This window comes from Halichondria panicea, chromosome 10 (genome assembly GCF_963675165.1).
Source record: "Halichondria panicea chromosome 10, odHalPani1.1, whole genome shotgun sequence".
NCBI lineage: Eukaryota > Metazoa > Porifera > Demospongiae > Suberitida > Halichondriidae > Halichondria > Halichondria panicea.
In genome coordinates, this window is record NC_087386.1 from 2,193,576 (window position 1) to 2,209,055 (window position 15,480).

The 15,480-nt window shown below is 42.9% G+C and overlaps 7 protein-coding genes across 7 annotated transcripts; 3 read left to right on the forward strand and 4 right to left on the reverse strand.

Moving 5' to 3' along the window:
- Positions 1-97: 97 nt before the first annotated feature.
- Positions 98-1,184, reverse strand: LOC135342231 (uncharacterized). The gene is made up of 3 exons (XM_064538932.1): positions 965-1,184; positions 659-741; positions 98-349 (listed from the first exon to the last, which is right to left on the reverse strand). Exons 1-3 carry the CDS (start codon positions 1,133-1,135, stop codon positions 244-246), a joined length of 360 nt encoding a protein of 119 aa, XP_064395002.1. The 5' UTR covers positions 1,136-1,184; the 3' UTR covers positions 98-243.
- A 17-nt stretch (positions 1,185-1,201) lies between these two features.
- On the forward strand, positions 1,202-2,413 carry LOC135342208 (grpE protein homolog 1, mitochondrial-like). Its single transcript, XM_064538902.1, has 3 exons — positions 1,202-1,530; positions 1,623-1,733; positions 1,886-2,413. Exons 1-3 carry the CDS (start codon positions 1,306-1,308, stop codon positions 2,309-2,311), a joined length of 762 nt encoding a protein of 253 aa, XP_064394972.1. The 5' UTR covers positions 1,202-1,305; the 3' UTR covers positions 2,312-2,413.
- Positions 2,332-5,143, reverse strand: LOC135342193 (cyclic AMP-responsive element-binding protein 3-like protein 2). The gene is made up of 9 exons (XM_064538878.1): positions 4,391-5,143; positions 4,068-4,210; positions 3,791-3,889; positions 3,430-3,477; positions 3,320-3,378; positions 3,117-3,185; positions 2,975-3,065; positions 2,818-2,908; positions 2,332-2,682 (listed from the first exon to the last, which is right to left on the reverse strand). Exons 1-9 carry the CDS (start codon positions 4,920-4,922, stop codon positions 2,408-2,410), a joined length of 1,407 nt encoding a protein of 468 aa, XP_064394948.1. The 5' UTR covers positions 4,923-5,143; the 3' UTR covers positions 2,332-2,407.
- Positions 5,144-5,212: 69 nt separating this feature from the next.
- LOC135342194 (protein-serine O-palmitoleoyltransferase porcupine-like) lies at positions 5,213-8,395 on the forward strand. The gene is made up of 11 exons (XM_064538879.1): positions 5,213-5,606; positions 5,762-5,805; positions 5,974-6,185; positions 6,398-6,507; positions 6,595-6,741; positions 7,284-7,387; positions 7,434-7,513; positions 7,576-7,639; positions 7,702-7,787; positions 7,844-7,963; positions 8,119-8,395. Exons 1-11 carry the CDS (start codon positions 5,302-5,304, stop codon positions 8,215-8,217), a joined length of 1,371 nt encoding a protein of 456 aa, XP_064394949.1. The 5' UTR covers positions 5,213-5,301; the 3' UTR covers positions 8,218-8,395.
- LOC135342196 (tRNA-queuosine alpha-mannosyltransferase-like) lies at positions 8,279-10,731 on the reverse strand. The gene is made up of 8 exons (XM_064538882.1): positions 10,500-10,731; positions 10,093-10,260; positions 9,474-9,839; positions 9,307-9,416; positions 9,104-9,245; positions 8,771-8,841; positions 8,619-8,716; positions 8,279-8,445 (listed from the first exon to the last, which is right to left on the reverse strand). Exons 1-8 carry the CDS (start codon positions 10,691-10,693, stop codon positions 8,332-8,334), a joined length of 1,263 nt encoding a protein of 420 aa, XP_064394952.1. The 5' UTR covers positions 10,694-10,731; the 3' UTR covers positions 8,279-8,331.
- Positions 10,732-10,786: 55 nt separating this feature from the next.
- LOC135342195 (eukaryotic peptide chain release factor subunit 1) lies at positions 10,787-12,564 on the forward strand. The gene is made up of 2 exons (XM_064538880.1): positions 10,787-10,925; positions 11,074-12,564. Exon 2 carries the CDS (start codon positions 11,087-11,089, stop codon positions 12,407-12,409), a length of 1,323 nt encoding a protein of 440 aa, XP_064394950.1. The 5' UTR covers positions 10,787-10,925; positions 11,074-11,086; the 3' UTR covers positions 12,410-12,564.
- Positions 12,565-12,685: 121 nt separating this feature from the next.
- On the reverse strand, positions 12,686-15,092 carry LOC135342211 (exosome complex component RRP41-like). Its single transcript, XM_064538904.1, has 8 exons — positions 15,012-15,092; positions 14,919-14,946; positions 14,652-14,791; positions 14,003-14,109; positions 13,740-13,855; positions 13,445-13,561; positions 13,087-13,172; positions 12,686-12,851 (listed from the first exon to the last, which is right to left on the reverse strand). The coding sequence occupies exons 1-8, from the start codon at positions 15,012-15,014 to the stop codon at positions 12,723-12,725; spliced, it is 726 nt and encodes a 241-aa protein (XP_064394974.1). The 5' UTR covers positions 15,015-15,092; the 3' UTR covers positions 12,686-12,722.
- Positions 15,093-15,480: the final 388 nt, after the last annotated feature.

Sequence of the window (15,480 nt, forward strand, 5' to 3'; positions counted from 1 at the left end):
ATTAATTTATAAACACTATCAGGTATTACCGGACACGAGTGTCAATGTGGTGGGGATGTCTCGCAATGCAACACATTTGGATTTTCAGGCATGCATCTTCAATGAATGTGATATAATTATGTTTTATGAACACAGAAATATTTAAGATGTCACTCTTGCAAGATGCCATAGATTTTTATGCCTCGGTGCGCATGCGCAAGCGAGGTATATGGTACTAAACACAGAATTGATGAAAACATAACATTATGGTTTATCATAAACAGTTTCTTCCTCGTCCTGGTCGTCATGGTACTCGTCCTCTGCCACCCGCTCCAAATCTCCTCCAGCACTATTCTTCACACGAGTGTACCTGCACACACATAATTAGCAGCTGCCGTGAAAACACATTATGACTGGAGAGTGTATATACAGCAATTAATCCCGTATCACATCTGGTCCAGGATTAATAGCACTCATAACAAACACTGGCAAGCTTAATAGCACTCGGGTACGCCTCGTGCAATTAGTAGCCTTGCCATTGCTTGTTACTCGTGCTATTAATCCCATATTGCACTCTTAACCATACTATTAATTATTAAGTATGGACAGGTTCAGTACACGCAGGGCAGGTCATGAGAAGCCTCTCCCTCCCCGGCCCCTAACCACCATACCTACTGACCTCATTCTAGTCCCCTTTTTTCTTGCTGAGCGACAGTATCGGTAGAGCAGGAACCCAGCTGCCAACACCAGAATCACGGCAACCTACACAGAGGAGTGGAGGGATGATGTCATAATATTATACATAGCTCCTAACACAGTACTATACTACACACTATTTAAATATAAACTTCGAATTTGAATAGTCATCTATTGTGCAGAAATTCTGTATGATATGCACTTGATTTAGCTAGCCGTATATTGCTACTATTCATTGTCTGAGCTTGTGAGACTAGCACACACAACATAATATAAAATAATGGCTTACAACTATCAACAGGCTCTTGAGACTGAGGAGGGTGGTGTCATCTCCAGATGATGCCGGTAATTTCCCCTCTGTCACTGGCGCTTTGCCCTTCTCTTGATCTTCTGACCACCCACCAGGCACACTTGAGAGACAGAGCACTAGACAACAGAGGAGGTAGCGAGTGTACTCCATCTTCTAATAAATTATGGTAAATACACGTCTTTTTGAGGGTGCTGAATCAGCATTATTAAAGTCAGCAAACACGCCCACTGCTTTTGTTTCCAATTAGAGATCACCCACGTGGAGTGTTTATTTCATCAACTTTTGTGTGTAATACAAGATCAAAGCTGCTACACACAATCATGCTAAGTCGCTGGAGCCTCAGAGTGCCGTACAGATACTGTAGAACTGCTCGACGGGTCCAATGCAACAGTACAGTGGCCAATTCGAGACTGGTCGCGGCTCCTAAGAGAGACCACATACCCAGAACACCCTGTATCCCTCAGTACATGGGCACATGGACTGACAGAATTAAGGGGCGCTGGCAATCAGGAGATCAGACTAAGGATGACAATAAAACTGATGAAGTTAGTAATACACTTACGGGCGCGCACAAACTACACATAATATCAGGACTATAATTATAAATAAAAAATTAATGGATGGTGTTTTGCCTCAGGTGAAGTCTGAGGTGACTGCTGATGGTGGAGACAGTTCTGAGCTGCAACAAGCGCTCAATGAGAGGGAGGAACAAATCAAAGCCAGTGATGAAAAGATTAAAGACTTGCAGGTAGGTATGGTTGAGTGGACATTGTATACACTAGAACCTCCGCTGATTTCAACCAACCCTTTAAGAAGGCTATCTGATGTTACAGTTGATTTGGCCCACTTACATGGAAAGCTAGCTGATAGGTTCACTACCTCTCACACACACACACACAGGACAAGTACTTGCGTGCTCTGGCTGAAGCTGAGAACACTCGTACCCGGTTAACAAGACAGGTGGAAGACGCCAAGAAGTACGGGATACAAGATTTCTCGAAAGATGTTGTCGAAGTTGCTGACATTCTGGATACAGCAGTAGGCAGTGTGAAGACTGAGGACTTGAAAGATAACAAACCGCTGGCCAATTTGTTAGAGGGTCTAAAAATAACCGAAGCAGAACTACACAAAGTCATGAAAAAGAACGGGTTACAGAAGATTGATCAAGACGGAGTGACCTTTGACCCCAACATCCACGAGGCTTTGTTCGAGGTTCCGGGCAAGAAGGCGGGCATGGTTGCCGTGGTTTCCAGGGTCGGCTACATACTTCATGGGAGGACAATCAGACCAGCTAGAGTAGGAGTAGTCAAGGTAACTGACTCTTAGTGGTGTATTGTGGTCATAAATTTGTATAACTAAATCTTAATTAATGCACACAGATACACATGTATAATTATAACACATAAATAATTAATTCTGACACTAGAAGCAGTTAAAATTAGAGACATTTTCTGAGCTACAACTACGTGGGGGTATAGTGACGTTCAATAGTCCAGAGAATTGGTGGTAGACATGCTGATAATAGCTTAACGGCCCGTGCAGTAGTGGAGGGTGGTCTTCAGACATGCTGAGTGGGAGGGGGGCAGTGTACTCCTCTTGAGTGGACGTCTGGGGTATGAAGATGTCCCTGAGCCACGTACTAGCGAGGGTTTGGAGAGTGGAGGTTTCATCCAGAGAGAGGAGCGATCGCGATCGAACTACAGGAGGAAAATAGCAGTAGATAGGAGTGAATTAATTTCACACCGACAGTGGTCCATCCACTAGTAAGCTCTCAGCTACATCGTACATGCAGGCATTTGCTTTGATATACACAGACACACGTAGACCCATACCAGAGGAGGTGGAGTAGGCAGCACTGGGACGAGACCACAGGTTGTGAGGGGTGAGGCTGCCAAAGAACACGGCAAAGCAGAGAACAATCACCTGTACATACACGGAGGACAAGTGAATCATTAGGGCTGTTTATAGAGAGTGTACAATTCCTCTTACCATTAGACAAGCTCCAACTCGAGTGGTCTTCCCAGTGTTTCCCTGTGTGCCAAGAAGCTTCTGCAGTTTGTTGATCTCAGCTTTCAAGGTTCTAGCAAAAGAGACTGTCAACATATGCAACTACACACTCACACATACGCACTTGTTCTCAGTCTCTAGGGCTTCCACTTTCTTATTGAGATGGTGGTTCTCTCCAACGTATTGCTTGCACCTGTACAAGGGGAGGGGTCGTAAGTACATCGGTACAAGGGGAGGGGTCGTGAGTACATACGTGTAGGAAACAACAACAATGTACAAGGAACAGTCATAACAGGAACACACACAGACACAACACACAGTACTTACTTATCTTCCAACAGAGAGAGATGCTCTTTCTTTCTCTTCCTACTCTCTTGGGCTGCCATCTGGAGAGATATTAAATTAAAGGGTTTTCTTAGCTAACAATTTTTGCCTACCTTGTTTCTAAGTTTTCTGCGAACTCCACGCAATGCTTTCTCCTCTGTCTGTGTGTGATAAGAAGCATACATGTAGTGTAGGTATGTGTATAATAGGCCTCAGTTTAATCAATGGTTCGGAGACTTTTCAGTTGAATTCCGTGGATCCAATTTCAATAATTTTCTGAAAGACACCTTTCAAATGGTGTCATCAAATTTGAGTGATAAAAGTATTTGCCAATTTGGCCACACCATGGATTATAGCCCATGGTCTGAGGCCAAAAAATAACAAATTATGGACCCAACCAATTGTTGGATTTAAACGAAAGGTATCTTTAGCTTTCAGTGAAATTGGATCATACAGCTGTTGAAAGATATTCACCTTGGTGAGTGGCAGTGTGGTGGGTATGGGTAGTCCCTCTGCCTTGAGTGTTTCCTTCTCTTCCTCAGTCAAGTTCACCTCACAACGACACATGAAATGCTGTACATGTAGGGGGAAATGGTGTAATTATTTAGATCAGAGCAAACATTATTTTATTTCCGGTCTGTTTTCACCCAAAAAATATAGGTTATAAAATTTGGGTATTGGCTGTTGTGAATAATTATGTACACAAAATATGCACAGCATATTGTAACAGTTGTATACAATGTATAGCCACCTGTATCCTGGCATCAATGAAAGCTGCTGGGTCAGCTTTAGCCGTCAGAGGGAGTCCAGAGGAACCAGCCGTGGGTACAGGAGGAGAGGAGGACACTGTACTGTTGTTACCAGGCGATGTTGAGGAAGACATTGTATCATATCCTGAAAGAAAAGACATTTTCAAATGACAAGGAATACGAAATTAGTGTTAGTAGGTCTTAAAATTTAATTAACAAGACATAAACACAGTAAATGTTGTGGCATATGTTGTGGCTAGTAAGCATCCCATCTTGTGGCTAATATAACATCCTACCACAATACATAGTACACCACGACACATACCTGCATCTGATAGGCTACCTTCCTCATCACTGCTGCTACTGCCGACTAGTGTTCTCAGCTGCTTGGCCACGCCCCCCTCAGTCACATGATGGGAGACGGTAGCATAAGAGTGGTCATGCCGCACACACGAGAGCAGTTGATCTGTGTTCAGTCTGGCACGCTTTAGAGGGCTTTTCGAAGAGTCTTTATTCGATCGTTTTCGTAATACAGTGACTGTCTCAATCTGTGCTGGTGAGTTAGACGATGCATTGTCCAAAATGTCATGTGACAGTACATCACTGGAGGTGAAGGGACTACATTGTGGTTGCTCTCTTGTTTCCACCATCAGAGGAAAATCATCGATTTTGTCGTCAATCCTCATTTCACCGGCGACATCACTGACCAGAGTTTCGTTTCCTAGCAGAGAGAGGAGTGTTCCTTCCTCTAGATCATCCAGTATAGCTAGTAGTGAGGAGTCATCAAGAGGGTCAAACTTCTCAAATCCATCCATGCCCTCAAACAGATTCAGGTCAGAACAGGGACTGTCTTCCATGATTCCTTTCCTGTCTTGTAGATTTCACAGCACCAAAATATAGTCTTACAACTAGTACTACTAGTAGTAGCAACGAGCTATAGTATAGATATAAATTATAACACCTAACTGTTTAATATTGACTACAGGAATGTTTCTTTGTTATGGTTGTTGAGCTGGCATGGGAACAAAGCAACGTCTCCCGGATGACATCAAAGGATGATGAATCATCAGTAGAAAATGCTGAATCAGCAGTATTGTATTATTTAAATCACGCCCATTTGCTAAGAATTGCTGAATCAGCAGCACTAGCCACGCCCATTTAGGGGTGGGTCTTGTATAAAATTGAAGATACTTCTCTTCTCTTCAATGACTAGACTGCACTGTAGCTCTGCTGCTCATGGATATCCACTGGATACTCTACAGTTGTATAGTACCTGTCACAGTGCAGGGAGTGCAGATCTCCCTACCATTGGTGGGCATATCAGTTCTGCTCAGACTATGTGTGCTGTGGGGTAGACTCAGCTCTGGAGTCATCAACACACTAGCTGCCCTCCTGGGAGTGGGAGCACTGTGGATGTTCTATCAAACTGGAGTGCTGTACTTTGCTGTGCTGTGTCTGCTGGTGTATGTATTACTGCAAACACTGACTAAACACAAGGGGGCAATCGTTGCAATTGTCTGCGTCTCTTTTCTGATAATCTGGTGAGTTTTTAATTTCTATCCTGCTGTGTTTATTATACTCATTTCATTTTCCATGAATTATTTTTTTTATTGTACTAATGTAGATTTATACTAAATGTATGCTAGCTCAGATTACAAGGGTGTGCTAACCACAAAACTCCCTCACGTACACACAGTGAGGGGTACATAGAGCAGGCTGAGGTATGGCACAGGGTCAGAGGTGAGATACAATTTGGTTTAATACAGTTGTTTGTAAGTTGTGACTGCTCCAATTAACATAATTGAGTTGGCAGTACCACAAATCATGCTCTAGACAATGTGGCTAAGAATGTATTTGATATATAGAGGTCTCGATATTAAATTCTTACATCTAGAATTTATTTTCTAGGTTCATTCCTTGTACTCGTGATGAAGGTGATCTCTTTGTCCTTTGACCTCGACGTCACCACTAACAAGAGGGGAGAGAGGATTCCCCCAACCATCGCAGCTGTCCCTAGCTTCGACAGCTTTGTCGCCTACTGTTTCTTCCCCGGCACTTTAGTATTTGGACCATTTGTGACTTACACTGAGCACTCCAAATTCCTAACCAAATCTCCATTGGTATGTTGACTGGTTGCCTTTAGTGTCCTAAAATATGCATCCACAAGAGGAATTATAATTATGCTATTATACTGTGGGGGCCATATAACTGATTTTTTTTACCCAGCATACAAAAGTCTGCGTGGTAACGACACTAGGGGTTATACAGCTTGCTGTTGGTTGTAGGCATGCAATGTAATTACCTCATTTCATCCCCTCCCCCCCTCCATCAGAGTGCCCCCTGGCTGTACAGCGTGCTGAGGAGCTGGCTCTTATGTCTCCTCTGTCTGGCAATGTCCTCCTGTGTCTTCTCATTCCTCTTCCCTGAGCCAGCATGGAACAAGTGAGATACTACTGATACTATACCACTGTTGATGTTTTGTTAAGACGAGTGGTTCTTTTATTACTCCATGTTGCTCTCTCCATACAGGTGGCTTGCAGCGTACTCTGCAGCTGCCTCATTCCGATTCAGCCACTATTTTGTTAGCTTCCTGTCTGAGTCCACCGTCCTTGCTGCTGGCATTGGTTACCAGACTAGCACAACAAGTACACATCGATCCTCCACTTCTTACTCATGGTAAGCTATTATAATCTGTGTGCATGATTATTAATTATAATTATTAAACAATTTGTTTGAAGTCAGCAACAATTTCTAGCATGTTTCGTAATTTATAAACGTACAAACCAATCACATTTTAGTATGTGAACACACTGTCCATTTGGCTGTCTAGCTACTTGTATTGTCATTGTCTTGTTTTATGTTGCTAGAAGGGGTTGGCCTAGCTGCTAACTCTGCTCGCCGATCAACCATTTTTTGATTCAAGGTCTCCATTAACTGTAGAAGTTCAGCTTCTAAAATAGATCTTAGTGCTTGACGTGAAGCTGTTGATCCTGGACGTGATATTTCTTCTTGTTCTTGACGTGAAGATGTTGGTGATGAAGAGTTATTGCCCATTTTCCAAAGTGCTATTTAGTATTGAGCAAATTTTCTTTCAATAGCTATTAGTACTTCTGTGTTACATACTGTACATGTATGGTATGTCATGTGAATTTGTGGTATAGTATGTTATAGTATATAGTTGATTGTCTCTCTGATCTTAACTACTTTCAATTGTGCAGGTCAGATTTTGCTGTAGTGCGACCATTGTTCATTGAGCTGCCCAGATCTCTGGGTACCGTGGTAACCAACTGGAACCTCCCCATGCACCTCTTCCTCAAGTCATGTGAGCTCCCTCCCGTGTCATTAGTCATAATGATCTTCCCCAATAGATGTCTTCAAGCCCTCCATCTCATATCTGGGAAAGTTTGGAGCTATACTATGCACTTACATAGCGAGTGCTGTGCTACATGTGAGTACTAGTAGTGGAAACTGTATTACTCTGTGTGAGATTACGTATGATTGTTCATTTAGGGCCTAAATTTTCAACTTGCGGCGGTTTTGCTATCTATTGGAGTGTACGCTTACATTGAAAATGGTGAGCTTGTTGTAACCACACACATATGTACATTGTATTCATGATGCTAATGCTGTATGCAGTGTTGAGGTACAGGCTGAGTGTGCATCTGAATGCCTGTGTTATGGACAGGCCTTGCCCTATCAACTGTAGCCATCAGCACAAAAAGGTAAATTCAATCGATTATATATACAAGTGATAATAATTACCCCCCCCCCCCAATAGGGGTCCCCTTTGGCGTGGATTGTCAACATTTTCTTCACTCTCCTGGCCATGTTTCACCTGGCCTATCTCGGGCTTATGTTCGGAGCTCAATCACACAGCGAGTCAGAGCTACAGGCAAAGGTGAGCACATACCATCTTAGACTAGCTATATCTCTCTGTGCTTTGAAACTGTAGCATAAAGGAAACCCTCTTGTGTGTACTTAATTCCAGTTACATTTCTATTATATTGTAATGAGTTATAGAAAGTGAAAGTGTTTGTTTCTCCCCTCTTGTAGGGTTTCTCCATGTTCCACACTCTGCGTAAGTGGTCCCACCTTAACTTCCTGAGTCACTGGGTGGCACTCGTCTCCTACTTCATCTACCTACTACTATAATCCTCCTCCCTCCCCTGAACAAGCAATCATTCCCTAATCAGTGTACATGATTCAATATCAATTTAATTTGGCAATAATTTTGTGACATCAATTTTAATATAGAAATAACAATTATTATGATTCATTTTCTATGAGTGTTTGAGATTGTTTATCTTTGCAATGAGAAATGTTCAAACGATGACTGTACTCTTCTTTCAGAGTCCTCCAGTGAAACCTCTCCAGACACATCTGCATGTAGTGTAGCAATACAAACACAATGATGAATGAGTGTATATAGCAATTTACCTAGCAACTGAAAGTATATGCAATAGCTGGCCACATGCAACAAGGTGGGGAAATGGGTCTGGATGGCAACTATACTACCAAGTTTGAACAGTAAATATTTTGAAGTTACTACTCACCATTTTGTGTACCGCTGCTTGTCTTGGAAGGTGTGGGTGTGTACAGAACCTCCTGAGTCTCTTAAAGAGCTGTTGCTCAGTGTTGTATAGACACTCCTCTGCATAAGAACATAGCGGCTATAGCTACACTGAATGAGAGTAGCTACCAGCACCTGGATAAAGCTCGGGATAGACCAATCGATTAGGACACAACGGATAACACCCACAAGACACTGCTTCCAACCTGAGCACAGTTAGTACAATGGATTGAATCTCAGTAGACATAGTGGTGTGTGTGTGTGTGTGTGTGTGTGTGTGTGTGTGTGTGTGTGTGTGTGTGTGTGTGTGTGTGTGTGTGTGTGTGTGCATGTGTGTGTGTGTGTGTGTGTGGTGTGTGTGTGTGTGTGTGTGTGTGTGTGTGTGTGTGTGTGTGTGTGGTGTGGTGTGGTGTGGTGTGGTGTGGTGTGGTGTGTGTGTGTGTGTGTGTGTGTGTGGATAGTACTGACATGGCCACTCCGAAGAACTCGTGCCTGGCTGTTGAGACGACCACATCAGCTGATACCAATACTTCCCAATACTCTGTACGAGGCACTGGACCACGGTGAACCAGTCTAGCACCCAGACGAGGGAATAAACTCGAGAAACACTCTGGGCACAGAGGCAGTGATTTACTTATCAGTGTATTAATCTTGCATTACGTACGTCGTACCTGGTGTGTCATTGGTGTGAGCTCCTAGTATAGACAGTGTGAAGTCAATGTTAGCATCCAGCAGCTTGGTGATGACAGAGGAGAACTCATCAGGCCCTTTATCATGTTCCCTGTGAAATGAAAACTATGACATACGTAGCATAAATCAATGAACTGTTGGTACTTACCATCTGTGGGGCCATACAATGTGTAGAGGAGCGTGAGCTGTAGCAACAGTTTCCATAGAAATGCGTAAACCTTCTACACCAATGTTCTCTGAAATTTTGACAGTGGTATTCGTATGAGGTTGGCCTTTAGGGCTACCAGCTACTATTGGCAACTTGCAGCAGGCTTCCCGTACAATGTCTCTGGTTGGTGAGTTGAGAGGTACTTCCATTTTTAGTGGGTAGTAGAGCACTGAGCACTTATATCTGATGGTCTCGGCCAGTCCCTGTGGTCGGTGGTCTGGGAGGAGCTTCAAGTGAGAGTCGATGGAGGAGAGGAAAGACTCCATATTGAAGCTGGAATTGAAGAACACTTTGTCTGCAACTAGACTGTGTAGTCAAACAAGAAGTACAGTGTCATACACAGATTCATACAGACTTGTCAATATTTTTATGTAGTTATAACTCCTATACCTAGATCAGAAATCTGGGACTAAATCAATTTTGACTTTAGCTTAAGTTTACAAAATATGCATTCTATAGCTCAAAAAGAGGTCTGTCAAATGACATGCTTACATAAATCTGGGACTACAAAAAAATCTATTGCTGTGCAAAAATGGTAAGTTTATTGCACTATACATACCAAGACAGCACCTCGTTGTAGCCATACTGGAAATCTCTGTCCTGTCGTTTCCGTACCGGATATATGAGCTGATTCTCATGAAAATAGATAACCTTGTGTAGCTTGCTGAGGTCTGGACGGAGAGAAATCAGCTCACACAGATTCAGCACACTGCTAGCAAATAAAGTCCTATAGAACGAAAAAAATTGGGGTATTGGGGTATTGTGGATATGCGATAGCTATTTAGATTTAGCTTGTTGAGGTTAGCTAGCTGTTCACCACTCCTTACGATGCATGCTATATCAATCATTGCATGGGTTAGTAATGTCTGTAACTGAAGATACGGAGGACAGAGAGGAATTAGGTCTGGGTGATGGAGAGATCTATTGTTCAGAGTCTGCAAGCATGCAGTCATGCAGCCTTATTACCTGTAGCTCTCTTTGTGAGGTAATGTGAGTGAGAAATGCAGAGCTGAGGTCCTCATTCTCCAGTGCCACTTAGTTGCAGGCAAAGTGTACAGGTCTCCAGGGAGCTCCTCCATGAGTAGGTCCATCAGCTGCTGGTGTGAGCCACCATAGTAAGGCTCAATGTAGAGTACAGTGGAGCAGTCTTCTTCAGCCATTGCAGTTACCTGATTAGTAAACGCCCTAGACACAAGAAGTTATTGGGCGGTGTTGCCTCGAAGTTTTTTTCTTCCATTTAAGAGAGGAATACCGTATGGAATATTGAAATCAACCACGTGGCTAATAATTAGTGGTTTGATGTCAAAGTGGTGGTGCAACTGCTATTGTCTATAAACTCCTTCTGGTAGATTACTGAAAGAGTGTCTTCAAAGAGTGTCTCCTTAACTCAAGGTGGGTTCCTAGTGCATGATCTTGGCCGTAGGCTTATAAGTGCTAAACCACAAAGTATTGGAAAGTATTTGACCAATCAAATTGTCAATCAAATCGTAACACATAGTCTATTTGTAATACACAATAGTTCACCCCTCCTCCTCTACAGATAAACTGCTGACATGGCATCATCTGCAGCTGGGACACTAGAAGACTCTGCTGACCGCAATGTACAAATGTGGAAGATCAAGAAATTGATAAAAAGTTTAGAAGCCGCTCGAGGCAATGGAACAAGCATGATCTCTCTCATTATTCCCCCCAAAGATCAGATTTCCCGGGTAGCCAAAATGCTGGCCGACGAATTCGGTACTGCGTCAAACATTAAGAGTCGAGTAAATCGGTTGTCAGTGCTAGGAGCCATCACCTCCGTGCAACAGAGACTCAAGCTCTACACAAAAGTGCCTCCGAAAGGTCTTGTTGTGTATTGTGGGACCATTGTAACAGACGAAGGAAAAGAAAAGAAAGTGAACATTGATTTTGAACCATTCAAACCGATCAACACATCTCTCTACCTCTGTGACAACAAGTTCCATACTGAAGCTCTCACAGCGCTTCTGGCCGATGACAATAAATTTGGCTTCATAGTCATGGACGGAAATGGGGCTCTCTTTGGTACCCTCTGTGGTAACACTCGTGATATTCTACACAAGTTTACAGTCGATTTGCCTAAGAAACACGGGAGGGGTGGTCAGTCAGCACTTCGTTTTGCTCGTCTGAGAATGGAAAAAAGGCATAATTATGTCCGGAAAGTAGCCGAAACTGCTGTTCAACTTTACATCTCAAACGATAGACCGAATGTCTCTGGACTCATACTGGCTGGTTCTGCCGATTTCAAGACTGAGCTGAGCCAATCGGATATGTTTGACCCTCGATTGCAAGCCAAGATACTCAAAATTGTCGATATCTCGTACGGCGGTGAGAATGGCTTCAACCAAGCCATCGAACTCTCAGCAGAAGTTCTCTCCAACGTAAAGTTTATCCAAGAAAAGAAACTGATTGGAAAATATTTTGACGAGATTTCGCAGGACACTGGCAAGTTTTGTTTTGGCGTGGTTGACACCCTCCAAGCGTTGATCATGGGGTCTGTGGAAACACTCATTGTGTGGGAAAACTTGGACATCAATCGCTTTGTGCTAAAGAACCACAGTACAGACGAAGAGGTGGTGCTCCATTTAACGCCTGAACAAGAGAGCGATAAGACCAATTTTGTTGACAAAGAAACATCTGTAGAGTTGGAGCTTGTCGACAAGTGTCCCTTTCTCGAGTGGTTGGCTAACACCTACAAAACGTTCGGAACTACCCTGGAGATTGTGACTGATCGATCGCAGGAAGGGTCCCAGTTTTGCAAGGGGTTCGGAGGAGTGGGCGGTATACTGCGATATCGAGTGGACTTTCAGAGCATGGAGGTTCAAACAGACGATGAATTTTATGATGATGACTATTAGACTATAATTATATATTATCACAGTAACTAAATGTTACTTGCTTTATTTAATATATTAATTATATAGCAACTGTTTTTTATATTATAGTTTCTTCCAACTTCGAAGAGTGAATAATTATGATGATATAATAATTAATTATGGCTATACATTTTTTGTACCACTCAAAATTATTGTGCAAACTGTTTATTGCATATTATTATCGGGAGTTTAAGATAATAATTATAATTGTGCTCATTAATTACTCGCATTAAACAGAATGCATACAACCTGCCATGACCAAAATTATTATAAATATGATTCATTGAGAGCGTGTCTATACAGCAAATGATGTCTCTAAGTTTTTCTTGACAACAGTGTCCAGGATGGTGTGCACTCTCTTACAACCTTGAGTGGCTATGTCCAGCACTTTGCTCAGACTGTCGGTGTGGAGACGAGAGTCCATCTGTTGTGGGAGAACGTACACAGTGAACGTATTACAGTGAAAGCACATGTACATAATTATATAGCAGTTACAAGGGCTCTAGGTAGTCAGTGAACACACTCGACAGGAAGTGTTGCTTTTAAAGTAAGAATCTGCACAGTAACACTGCACACTATACACTGCTACACATGTGCTGCTGAGTTAGTATTCGTAGACTTATTATAGTTCGTATAACAGTATTCCCATGGTTACGTACCTGCATGAGGACAATCTTCCCCGACTTTGGTAGAGTGGCTACTGTCAGGTCAGGACCACCCGACGTCTGCTCCAGATAGTTGAGATCTGCAGAGGAAAAAAAAACACGAGTTCAAATGTCTCTACAATAATCACTGGTAGGTACTTCATACAAGTCATTGCTTGGGGGTTTGAATGCAAGCTAGAGGCCTTTCAAATACTTTGAATAGTAATTAAGCCACAAAAACATTTTACTAGATACAGAGGAGATAGTTGCAATACAGGGGTGGACAGAGATACAACATGTGTCTTATAGACACAGCCACTCATATTTCCACAACATATGAACAACCTAAGTGTGGATGTGTGGATGTGTGTACCTAGCATTGGAGTGTCCTCTATGAAGCTGGCACTACTGGCACAGACATAGTCCCTCATAGGAATACCAGCATCAATGAGGGCCATGGTGGCAGCATTGATACAAGCACTCCTGTTACCTGCAGAGGGACAACAACACACACAGTGATTCTATACGGCCTATCAATAAGTCTAAAAGGAAAAGTCTTAACAGTGTAAGCATTGTAGGTGCTGAGTGGTTTAGATACCACATTTAGAGGAGGCCAAGATGGAGAGAGATGGTCTTATAGGGGGAATGTCTGCAGCTTGTATACTGACCTCCATCGGATTGCAACACTTGAACATAGATGTCAATTTTTGACTGGGGGAACAGCTCAGTCAGTACAGCTGCTTCAAACGTCTGCCTCAGGGCTTGAGATATCTCGATAGACAACCTGCAAATGAAAACCCTCAAATTCAAACTAAGTTAGCCACACTACTGAAACATAGGACCTTAGCCAGTTTCCATCAAAAGAGGCTGTTTAGGATTTTGTCAAAACTTGTTTAGCAGCAATATTTGGGCAGCTGGTGTTGTTAGTTACCTGTCTCCCTTAGGGCGCCTCTTCCTCTCTGAGGTGCTGAAGGTGGCCATGCTGTACTCACAATTGATGTACACTCGATCATGGAGCGCCTGAGATCTGCGACTCACCTAAAGGAAAAACATACACATACATTATTAGTATCCTGAAAGAAGTGGTCTGCTTTTTCACCTGGATTGACTGCATAAAAATAACTATTGGCGTAGAGGGGGGCCACTCATATGCAAAACAGATTACCATACAATTACAAATATCAATTACAAATATCATAAGTACATGTATGAAGGTACAGTAGAACCTCGATTATCCGGCCCTCCATTATCCGGAACCTCAATTATCCGGCTTGGCAGTTTTCTTGTTATCAGATCAGAAAATGGGCGTGTCCCTCAAACGCGCATGCGCGTTGCAGCTGTTACCATGGAGACATGCCTGCTTATCTTTTGCGCATGCGCAGACAACCATGTGGCACTGCTGTTTATCAATAAAGTGGGTGGATCAAGGCGTGGTTTATCTATTCGATTATCCGGCATATTCACTTATCCGGCCTGCTTCTGGAACCAAGGTGTCTGGATAATCGAGGTTCTACTGTAGATTGTAGTCATAGCTGATTACACGTTGGTAAGGTTTAACAATAAAACAGCAGCTGTCTCACGTCATGTGGTCCGTACACTGTTGCCAGTATCTTGGTGTTCCCTTGTTCGAGGAATGCAGAGCCGTCGGCTTGTTGGAAGACCCCCAGCTGACACTGTATCTTACGAAGCTCGTGAGGGCGACGTCCATCCACACGCAGACCTGGGGGAGGAGCAAGTAGCAGCAACTGCATAACACACAACACAGCTTAGGAAAGGAAAGGTGTGCATGTAACTGTGTGTGGGTGTGGGTGCTAACTACAGGTTAGCATACAAGTGATGAGCTTTACCTTCAGGGGAGAGGTACTCAATTCCAGCCTATGAGAACAGAACATAAATTATTATTATGACTGTAGTGTGAACAAAAGTCTATCACGTCTTACCATAATTTTTTATAAGTCCATGTGTGTAAAATGGAAATGATCGTGTGTGTTTAAACCTTAAAATGTATGTAAAAAACGTTGTCTCATAAATGGTACTGTCACTACCAGATATTTGAATGCTTGGACCAGACAGAAGCTAGCTGAATGGATGCTCAGGATCCCAGTGGAGCCGGAGCACAGCAGCTAGTACATAGGAGAACTGAACAAGTAAGTTATAGCCAGTCAGTAGTGCATGTAGTCCCATGCTGCAGTAGAGATCTATAGCAGTATAGGCCCACATTAAATTTTAAATAATAATATTATGTAGATATACATAAACGTGAATAGACTCACACTGGATTGATTGTTCACCCTTCAGACTAGCCCTGGAGAGGGTGCTGATCATCAGGGGGGGTCTGAGAGTGGTGATGGTGGGGTGTCCCTAATGCAACAGCTGGACGTGCTGGAGGGGAGGGTGGCCAACATCTCC